Source organism: Somniosus microcephalus, chromosome 27 (genome assembly GCF_052327205.1).
Source record: "Somniosus microcephalus isolate GS21.2 chromosome 27, FLI_Smic_1.0, whole genome shotgun sequence".
In the NCBI taxonomy this organism is placed as follows: domain Eukaryota; kingdom Metazoa; phylum Chordata; class Chondrichthyes; order Squaliformes; family Somniosidae; genus Somniosus; species Somniosus microcephalus.
Window position 1 is genome coordinate 23208823 of NC_141013.1, and position 11416 is coordinate 23220238.

The 11416-nt window shown below is 43.1% G+C and overlaps 1 protein-coding gene across 1 annotated transcript in view; it reads left to right on the forward strand.

Moving 5' to 3' along the window:
* The window catches only part of cep152 (centrosomal protein 152), a 73443-nt gene extending 68374 nt beyond the window's left edge, over window positions 1–5069 (forward strand). The window contains exons 26-28 of the mRNA XM_085968692.1: window positions 1422–1578; window positions 2312–2418; window positions 3524–5069. Of these exons, the coding sequence (XP_085824818.1) occupies window positions 1422–1578; window positions 2312–2418; window positions 3524–4704 (1445 nt within the window). The 3' untranslated portion in view covers window positions 4705–5069. The remainder of the gene's footprint in view (window positions 1–1421; window positions 1579–2311; window positions 2419–3523) is intronic.
* The last annotated feature ends 6347 nt before the right edge of the window (window positions 5070–11416 follow it).

Sequence of the window (11416 nt, forward strand, 5' to 3'; positions counted from 1 at the left end):
GCTGTGTGCAAATTGGCTGCGGCGTTTCCCACATTACAACAGTGACTCCACTTCAATAAAAGTACTTCATTGGCTGTAAAGCGGTTTGAGACGTCCGGTGGTTGTGAAAGGAGCTATATAAATGCAAGTCTTTCTTTCTTTCTTTCTTTCACTCTCTTATTGAGGTCAGAAAGTTGAGTTCAAGCCCCATATCCAAGCTTGAACTCGTTATCTAGGCTGACATCCAGTGCATCGTTGGAGGTGCTATCCTTTGGATGATTTGTTAGGGTGAGGTCTAGTGGCTCAAATGGATGTTCAAGATCCCAGAGTACTATTCAAAGAGCAGACAGAGACTTCTGCTGTCCTGACCAATATTCCTCCTTCAACCAGTACCACCAAAAACGGTGATTATTTATCTAATGCTATTTGTGGGACGTTGTTGTAGAATGACTGACTGCCACATTTACTTACATAACACATCACAGTACTTTAAAAGTAATTCTTTGTGAAGTAATGTAGTACAGGAAACTTTCTGATATCCGGCACTGACGGGACCGAGCTGGTGCCGTACCATCAAAAGTGCCGGACATACCAGCGTTAATGTTGAAACATACGGAACTGAAAAGCTCCGTGTGAATCAACAAACCCTGTTGCTTAGCAACAGCTTCAAAACAGTCGGCTGCAAGCGTCTCTAGCTGAAGCTGTTGCTATAGCTACAGACCTTGCAGTGCCTGATTGGGGGGAAAAAAAGCAACGAGAACTAAAAAAAACTTATAGAAAACGGCTCCAGATTTTTGCCGTTAGATCGAGTATTCCGGACATATAACCTCCGGATAAACCAAAGTTTCCTGTAAAGTGCTTTAGAAAAGCAAGTGTTAGATTTTATCTAAAGTGATGAAGTTGGTTTACCAATATATTAAAGTGGTAGTACTCTAATCTCTGAGAGGGTTGTGGGTTCAAGCCCCATTCCAGAGACTTGAGCACATAACCTAGGCTGACACTTCAGTGCAGTACTGATTATATACTGCACTGTTAGAGGTGCTGTTTTTTCAATGAGACGTTAAACCGAGGCCCTGACTGCCTTCTCAGTTGGACGTAAAAGATTCCATGGCACCGTTCAAAGAAGAGCAGGAGAGTACTCCAGGTGTCATGGCCCACATTTATCTCTCAACCAACACCACCAAAAAACAGATCATCTCATTGCTTTTGTGGATCTTGCTGTGTGCAAATTGGCTGCCATGGTTCCCTACAGTACAGCTTCAAAAATACATCATTGGATGTGAAGCACTTTGGGATGTCTTGTGGTCATAAAAGGCGCTACATAAATGCAAATACTTTCTATCTGTGAGGTAGACTTCTTTACCTCCTACCAGAGAGAAAAAAGTTTAATGCTGCATTTTTAGACTCTGACGTGATTTAGCTCTGTGTCTTGCTTTGTGCAGGAGACATGCTGTGTTATATCCAAGAGAGCAAGGAGCGAGCAGCTGAAATGATTCGTACAGAAGTATTGAGAGAACGTCAACAAACTGCACGAAAAATGCGAAAATATTACTTGACCTGCCTCCATCAACTCCTAGCAGACAGTGGGAAGAAAGAAGGGTAAAAATCTTTATGTTCCAGTTTCTATTAGAACATTATTTATTGCGGTTACCAATGTTTTAAAGATTACAGCATTTATTTGTAGAACTTTAGGAGATTTGAGACAATACAAGTAAAGCCTTCTTAAAGGAACAATGTCCCTTTGATGATAAAACTGCCTGTCTGAAATCGAACATTCAATAGTGTCCTAGTCCAGAAGGTCACAGCTTTGAGTCCAGGACTCGATCCCTTTTAACTCTGCCATCCTCCGCTCTTTTGGGGAACATGAAATGGGCGCTTTGTAATAGAGTAGAGCTTCTGTCTTCAGGGAGGGGGACCAACTGATACTGGCTTCCTACTGATTAACTATGGAGCAGTATAGGTCGGAGAAGTGCACAATGTGAATGACTGCTGTGTTGATTGAAGGTAGCTATATGTAGATGTTTGCCTGTGGAGGGCAAAGAAATAGAAGTACAGTACTAGCAATCCTGTACATAGGCAAATTGACTGTATACTTGTCATTGCAAGAATGGGAGCATTTCTTAGCACAGAATTAGTGGTTTGGGATTTTTATGAATGTAAAACATTACTTTGTTACTGACCTGTACATTCCTCAGCAATAATCAGCTACTTCTGAAAAGCCCAGGTACTGAAACAGGAGTTTGTGATCATTTAGAATTTATGGGCGCAAGAGTCCAGTTAATTATACTGGCAGGATGGATTGATATTAAAATGTATTTGTAATTCTTTACAGTGCTGAAAAGAGGATTATGAATGCTGCTAGCAAGTTGGCTGCAATGGCCAAAGCTTTAGAAACTCCTCTTGCGAATCGAAAGCGTGATAAAACGGAAACCCTGACTGGTATGAATGGAGTTTTGTAACATTGAATTTTCATATTTTGATTTTTAAATACGCATAGTTTTATTTTATATGGTTGCTTTTGACTTTTTTTATTTCAAAGTATAATATGGTGTTAGTGAATCACCTCTACTGGAGAGAATAAATACATTTTTGCTAAACTTCAGTAGTATAGCATGTTGCTCCTGCCATACAGTGTGCCAGGAAGTAGTAGGGTATCTATATTTTCCCCAAGAGAGATACAAAATGGAGTCATCTCAAGCCCTGCTAATGGCCAACTTGAGCAGCATTTACAGAGACTAAGGTGAAAAATGATTGCTTGCCCCCATACCTAGAGAATAGTATATGTTATAGGTGGGCCTAAAAGTAGTAAAAAAAGGGCATTTTTAATAAACATGGATGCCTGTTTTATGCTGTAAATTGTAATGTCTGGTACCAGCACTGATCGATATACAATGGACTCATGGCTCACTGCCATCATTATGGAAGTTTCATCCCTTTAACTTTAGAGGCTGGAATGTGTTTTTGCTAGCAGAGCCCACAGGTCAGTGCATTTTTAATGAATTTTTATATCGGCTACTATGTGAATAGATAATGTTAAATGGAATGACATAGATTATGATTATATGTAAGTGTCTGCATCGAGAATGTGGGAAGATTAAACCTTAGAGCCAGCTGTGATGTAACCCTAGTTTTTTTATAGCTTGAATGTGTCTGGCGTGTACCAGAAGTAAAGGATATAGTGGCAACAGTAATTCAATGGCTGTGAAGTACTTTGGGACGTCCTGAGGTCATGAAATGCGCTATGTAAATGCATGTTCATTTTTTCTTTGAACATTGGTTAATTGATTTCACCATTACTGTGATCTATACGATAAAGAACTGTCATTGCAAAAGAGTTACTATTTAACGGTTACAGTTCAGGCATGTTGCAGATAATTTTCTGTGCAAACTTTATATTGCATCTGGCTTCTACTTGTGCATGATCAAATTACTCTCTCTATTCAGTGCCAGCATTAATACTTAATTCCTTTACAACCTACATTTTTCACATGGATGAGTTTTTATGTATGTGTTTTTTTTATTACTTGTTCCCTTCTACCTAAAGCACATCCAAACAAGAAAAGTTCAGAACAAACTCCAGTCACTTCCGAGAATAATCGAGACCCCACTGGATCGGGGCACGTGCAGGCAATCCACATTGAGAAACCATCTTCTAGTGAAGTCAGAGTCCGAAAATTCAAAAAACACAGAACGGGCCATGAAATTCATAAAGTATGTGTGCCACACAGTTTGAACAAAGTGTTATATGCTGCAACTGTGGAGAATGGCACTTCAGATGAAGAATTGTTTACAAATAGTAAACAAGTTAGCATTCATAAAATTGAAGGAAAGTCTGGCATTTTACAAAAGGATACTACTACCATTGTGCATGAGACTACGGACGGGCATCAACTGAATGGTGCTGTGCTAAAATCAAAGCTTCACAAAGCTGCTAGTGTTGCACATTTTCAGAATTCAGCCAAGTACCTTTCCCAAATGTGTCTCAGCAAAGCGCATGTTTTCAGCTCTGTTGATAGTCTTTCAGACAGAGCACCATTGCAAATGGCACACAATCAGGATGGTGTCCCACCTTCAAAAGGTTTTATACATTATTCAGAAGAATATGTCTGCTCCAAAACCCTGACCGGGGCATCAATTGACGTCCAAGAAACCCCAGAAAGAGATGAAGGTGATTGTGTTACCAACCTTGAAGGTATTCGGTCCTGTAAAATGGACACTTTCAATTTTAGGCAGACTGGAGGAAAAACATGCCATCTAGATGATTGTAGCACGCCTATTATATACACAGGGTCAAGTGGCATTTCTATCCCACTCTCCAATACAAACTTGCCACAGAAAACCGTTTCCATGGCCAATGGTACTGCACAAGTGTCATCCTCCATTTCCTCTATAGTCTCTGAAATTAGTTCTCTTTCTGATGATGAAAATGCTTGCTTTTCGAGCAAAACAATCCCAGTTGCGTCAAGGATACACACTGAACAAAAAAAAGTTGCAGAAAGCGGCCTTTCAGCTTTTAACAGGGACCGGTCGAGCACAAGGACAAAGCCTCATACATATATTAACCACACTGAAACTGAACTGGCATTGAATGATGGTACGGCAAAGACAAGTAAACCATACCGTGCGAAAGAATATACCCAAAAGAAGTATCCATCACACATCCCCTATATGGGCATTGTTCAGCAGGACAGTGGATTTGACAGTCCATTCCTTAATTTTCATTAGTTAAGAAGTGTTATCTTCCAGAACAAATCCTTAAGTCTTTAAGATATCTTTTTTGTGCCACTGAACTAATAGTACAGGATTTTTTGAGTAACTGATCACTGTTCTCAGTGATTTTGCTAAATTATGCTTGCTGTAAAAGTTTTGTAATTTAAGTAATTGATATGTTGTAATATATTTGCACATATTTATATGTTTCTAAAATCTATTTTTATACCACAAACTATGATTTATGTTTTGCTGTTTGGTTTGTATGTTCATATGTTTTTTGGGACAAAATGTTTTTTAAGATACGATGCTAATAAAGTGTTCTTGGGTTATTAAAAATAAATAAGACTTGGTCTGAAAAGTAATTTAAAAACTTGAAACAGTCACTTGGTGTTTCTCTAATTCAGTAGCAACTGCTTTCCTGTCTTTAATTCTCTTTTGAAGAGGTCCGTTTGTTTTTCATCTGATTTTTGTTTGATGTCCTGTAGCGTTCTTCTTCAACAACACAAATACCTGAATTGGGGTTTTCCATACCCTTTTAGTTGTAACTTTAGTTGGAGACTAACCATGTAAGGTGTAAGCTCTTCATCATTAGTGATGCATAGAGTAAACCTAAAGCAGTTGAAACATGCTTCCTCTTATTTTTAGGTGGAGAAATCATTGAACACAAAAAACCTCCCAGAAATACGAGAAAACCAAGGGTGTGACGAGAATGAGGAACTTAAATTATTATTAGTAAAAAAAAAACAGTACTAGCAAAATTAATGGGACTAAAAGTCGATAAATCCCAAGGACTGGATGACCTACATCCTAGGGTTTTGAAAGAGGTGGCCATTGGAATAGTGGACGCTTTGATTGTCATCTTCCAAAATTCTATAGGTTCTGGAACGGTTCCTGCAGATTGGAGGATAACAAATGTAACCCCGCTATTTAAGAAAGGAGGGAGAGAAAACGGGGAACTACAGACCTGTTAGCCTCACATCAGTAGTTGGAAAAATGCTGGAATCTATTATGAAGGATGCAATAACTGGGCACTTAGAAACTAATAAGATTGGGCAGAGTCAACATGGATTTATGAAAGGGAAATCCTGTTTGACAAACCTATTGGAGTTCTTTTGAGGATGTAACTAGTGGAGTAGACAAAGGGGAACCGGTAGATGTGGTGTATCTGGATTTTCAGAAGGCCTTCGATAAGGTCCCACACAAGAGGTTGTTGAACAAAATTAGGGAACATGGAATTGGGGGTAATATACTAGCATGGATTGAGAATTGGTTAACAGACAGAAAACAAAGAGTAGGGATAAACGGGTCTTTTTCAGGATGGCAGGCTGTGACTAGTGGGGTACTGCAAGGATCAGTGCTTGGGCCCCAGCTATTCACAATCTATATCAATGATTTGGATGAGGGGACTAAATGTAACATTTCCAAATTTGCTGATGATACAAAGCTGGGTGGCAGTGTCAGTTGCGAAGAGGATGTGAAGAGGCTTCAAGGGGATCTCGACAGGCTCATTGAGTGGGCGAGAACATGGCAGATGGAATATAATGTGAATAAATGTGAAGTTATCCACTTTAGTAGAAAAAGCAGAAAGGCAGAGTATTTTCTAAATGGTGAAAGATTGGGGAATGCAGATGCTCAAAGGGACCTGGGTGTCCTTGTACATGAATCACTGAAAGTGAATGCAGATGCAGCAAGCCATTAGGAAGGCAAATGGTACTGTACTGGTCTCGCTAGACGTGCTCCTATCTAGTTATCCAGCCAGCTAAACACTCATTCAAATAATTCCTCGAGAAGCAGGTTGCTGTTTTGAAGCTTTACTTGAATTTATTTTGTGAAACTGTAAACAAAGACAAAATATGTTTTGTACATAGAGCTGAGTACTATACATTAGATGTTACGTAAGATATAAACATGTTTATGACAACAGAATAGACTAATTCTATAACTAAATAGCACTGAAGCTAAACTTCGGTAACTAACAGCTAATAACTTCTTATAGACAAAGTATTGTCAAAATATTACACTGACAAGGTTGTTATGTTACTAAACAAGGATACTCACAGACATTGCGTCTTGCCTAGCGTATAAGAAGGATGCAACAGGATTGAGAATCCCTCGTGGCTTTCTTCATAACTCAGCAGGTTCTTCCTGGAATACTACTTCCGGGTCAAACAGGAAGAAGGTCAAATAACACCCTGCTATACAATAACACTGCTATACACTAACTACCACTAGAGGGTGCTATCTGCATGTAATAAGTCCAGGATACTCCCCGTCTGGGGTCGTTAACGACTCCACATAATCCTAACTCTACTTGTCACTGGAGTCCTCTGGCGACAAAAGAAGGACCAACTCAGAAGTCCGTCGGTGTCGACGATAGGATGCAGCTTCCGTAGACTGCTGTGAGGGGGTAGGTTGTATTCTGCTGCTATGCACTTCAACTCTTCTGAGTAACACTCATGTTGGACGCTCTTCATCACAAGGATTTTGGCTCTCTTGAGCTCCTCTTCAGAGGGACTCTTACGTCAGATGTGCCACCCATGGCAGCTACTCTCTTGTGTAGACTGGGAGAAGGTATGAGTTATGTGGGTTAGGCGTGCTACTGTCTTTGAGAGTGTTCCATTTGGAGAAACGCTCGAAGCGTTTGGTGCTCATCAGGTCCTATTGCTGAAGACATGGACACGCATTCTGTAGTCCACAATGTCTCTGCTGGGGTCGTTGTTGCGATACCACAGGAAGCGGAGGAAGTCTCTGTGGTCTTCTCTCACCACAAAGCAGTGAAACGTGCTAGATATTGGCAGTGATGGCGACGGGCTCTTTCCTGAATCTCATGAGTACCCCTAAGAGGCTGTTGTTGAGATCAGGCCCTGTGAGGAGTACATCGTTGAGAGAGACTCCCTGATATGGTGCACTGGAGTCAAACGCCACGCGGATTTGTTCCGGCTTTTTGGGGTGATAGACTCCGAAGGAGGGGAGGTACCAACATTCTTGGCCTTCCTGGAGTGGAGGAGCTAGCTCTGCATGATCGTTGACGAGCATTTTCTTGACAAACTCTAGGAAGTGTGCTTTCATCTTTGGCTTCTTCTCTAGTGTGCGAGGGAGTGAGTTAAGACAATTATAGGCATACTCCCTGTTGTTCGGCAGCCGTCGTCTGGGGTTCTGGAAGGGTAAGGGTGCAACCCAGCTGTTAGAGCTGTCACGAGAGACCTCATTGTCCATAATCTGGAGGAATCTCATGTCGCCGATCGATGGAGCAAGTTTGTGGTCATTGGCGGTGCGACAGAAGACTGACTGACCCGGGTTCTCCAGTGAGCATCATCTGTGTGCTGTTTGTGGAGATCTGCGCCGGGGGGTTCTGAGGCTGGGCCGTATGACTGAACTTCTCTGTCACTTGGATCTGACTACTGCATGGGGTAAGGTAGCTTGGACGACCATTCTCCAAGATGGAAGTCTTGAGTGTGCTCACCTGAGATGGCTTGTGAGCACCCCTGAGGCACATGTCTCCAACAACGACCCAGCCGAGGTCTAGCCTTTGGGCGAAAGGGGCGTTATGTGGACCGTTGATTTGTTTCCTTATCTTATGTACCCTCAGGATGTCCCTTCCCAACAACAGGAGTATGTATGCGTCTGGATCAAGAGGTGGGATCTCGTCTGCAATGCGTCTCGGATGACGGTGATGATGAGCTGCATTCGGAGTGGGAATCTCAGAATGGTTGTCGGGGACTTGATTACATTCGATCAGTGTAGGAAGGGGGAGACTAATCTTCCCGTCGGCTGACTCAACAACATAACCGCAGGCCCTCCTGCCGGCTGTCTCTGAAAGTCCAGCACACGTCGTCAGCGTGTAAGGCGACGGACTTCCTTTGACATTGAAGATGTCGAAGAACTCGGATCTTGCTAGAGAACGATTGCTTTGTTCGTCTAGTATGGCATACATCTTTTCAGATTCCTGGCGACGTCCTACAGGGTACACATTAACGAGGCATATCTTGGAGCATGCTCTTGCGCTCACTCCTTCTCCACACACCTCGGTGCACTTGGATGTAATCTCCGGATAGGCAGCTCCCTCTCCCCGCCGTGCTCTGAGGCGGGAGGAGACGACTCTGACTTCCAAGGAGCTGGGCCTGGGTGGAGTGCTGAAATGTGCCGATCACTTTCACATCCTGTGCATTTTGCATCTACCTTGCAGTTCTTGGCGAGAGGTTTCGTGGAAGAGCAGCACTTGAAACATATAGAGTTCTCTGAGATACTGTTTTCGGTCTTCCAGGGACTTCTCTCTGAACATAAGAAATAGGAGCAGGAGTAGGCCAACCGGCCCCTCGAGCCTGCTCCGCCATTCAATAAGATCATGGCTGATCTGATCCTAACCGCCAATCCACTATCACAAAACCATCTCCCGAATCTAACAGAATTAGACACACGAAATAGGAGCAGGATCAGGCTACACGTCCCCTGGGCCCGCTCCGCTACCCACAGGGCCATGACCGATCCGAACCTAGACTCATGTCCAAATTCCTGCCCGCTCCCCGTAACCCTTAATTCCCTTTACTTCTAGGAAATTGTCTATTTCTGTTTTAAATTTATGTAATGATGTAGCTTCTACAGCTTTTTGGGGCAGCATATTCCATGGACCTACCACCCTCTGAGTGAGTGAAGTAGTTCCTCCTCATCTCAGTTTTGAAAGAGCAGCCCCTTATTCTAAGACTATGCCCCCTAGTTCTAGTTTCACCCATCATCGGGAACATCTTCCCCGCATCCACCCGATCCGACCCCTTCACAATCTTATATGTTTCAATAAGATCGCCTCTCATTCTTCTGAACTCCAATGAGTAGAGTCCCAATCTGCTCAACCTCTCCTCATATGTCCATCCCCTCATCCCCGGGATTAACCGAGTGAACCTTCTTTGTACTGACTCGAGAGCAAGTATGTCCTTTCTTATGTATGGACACCAAAACTGTACGCAGTATTCCAGGTGCGGCCTCACCAATACCTTGTACAACTGAAGCAATACCTCCCTATTTTTATATTCTATCCCCCTAGCAATGAAAGCCAACATTCCATTGGCCTTCTTAATCACTTGCTGCACCTGCATACTAACCTTTTGAGTTTCGTGCACCAGGACCCCCAGATCCCTTTGTACTACAGTACTTTCCAGTTTCTTGCCATTAAGATAATAACTTGCTCTGCAATTTTTCCTGCCAAAGTGCATAACCTCACACTTTCCAGTATTGTATTCCATCTGCCAAATCTCTGCCCATTTACTTAGCCTGTCTATGTCCCCTTGCAGGTTTTTTATGTCCTCACTCACTACTTTCCCTCCCATCTTAGTATCATCTGCAAACTTTGATATGTTACACTCGGTCCCCTCCTCCAAATCGTTAATGTAGATTGTAAAGAGTTGGGGACCCAGCACTGACCCCTACGGAACACCACTAGTTACTGATTGCCAGTCTGAGAATGAACCATTTATCCCAACTCTCTGCCTTCTGTTAGATAGCCAATCCTCTATCCATGCCAGAATATTACCCCCAATCCTGTGATTTTTTATCTTAAGCAATAATCTTTTGGGTGGCACCTTGTCAAATGCCTTTTGGAAGTCTAAATACACTACGTCCACTGGTTCCCCTTTATCCACCCTATATGTTACTTCCTCAAAGAACTCCAGCCAATTTGTCAAACATGACTTCCCCTTCATAAAACCATGCTGACTTTGTCCTATTAAATTATGATTATCCAAATGTCCTGTTACTGTCTCCTTAATAATGGACTCCAAAATTTTACCTACCACAGATGTTAGGCTAACCGGTCTATAGTTTCCAGCCTTCTGTCTACTGCCCTGAAGCCTCTGCACTTCTTTAATGGATGGGGCTTGTTGTGGATGGGGCATTGTTTGCTCATATCCTCAGATTTCTTCTGATCCCTTGTGCTCTCGGTTGAAGACACTTGCGTTTTGTGGATAGATATTGGTGTCTTTCCATGTCTGTCAAACTCGTCTCTTCTGGCAAGTGCTGTGTGCGAGGAGAAGAGGTTGAAGCTGGGGTCGGTCCTGGCTTTGGCTTCTCTATGAATGAAGTTGGCAAACACAGAATGGAGGGAAGGTAATGTTGTGCTTTAGCTTGAACTCTGACCTGAATGATATCCACTTCTGCAGATTGAATGGAAGCTTCTCAATGATGGGACTTACCCCTCTGGAAGTGTCTAAGTACGATAGGCCGGGTAGGTAGCCGTCCTGCTTTGCGGCTTCGAGTTCCGAAAGCAGATCTCCAAGGTCGCGGAGCTTCTGGGGTTCCTTATTCGTCAACTTCGGAAAGTTCTCCAACCTGGCAAAGAGAGCCCTTTCAATGGCTTCAGGTGAGCCGTAGCTTTCTTCCAGCCTCGCCCAAGCCATCGTCAGCCCAGCTGGCGGATGTCTCACATTGACTGCTTTTATCCTGCGTGCCTGTCCGGCGGACTCTGGGCCGAGCCATTTGATAAGGAGGTCGAGCTCTTCTCCTGCCGACAGGTCTAGGCCCGATATGGCATCGTGGAAGGAGGACTTCCAGGCCCAATAATTCTCTGGTCTATCATCAAACGTGGTTAACCCTGTAGTCACCAGCTGGCTGCATGCCAGTTATTTGGCAAGGTCGTAGGTGGTGGGGCCTGTGCCATGGTTGCCTTGAGTAGGAGCTCTGTTGGGGGTCTCAAGGAAACGGGAGGGGGTTTGCTGCTGACTTTCTCTCTTCAGCG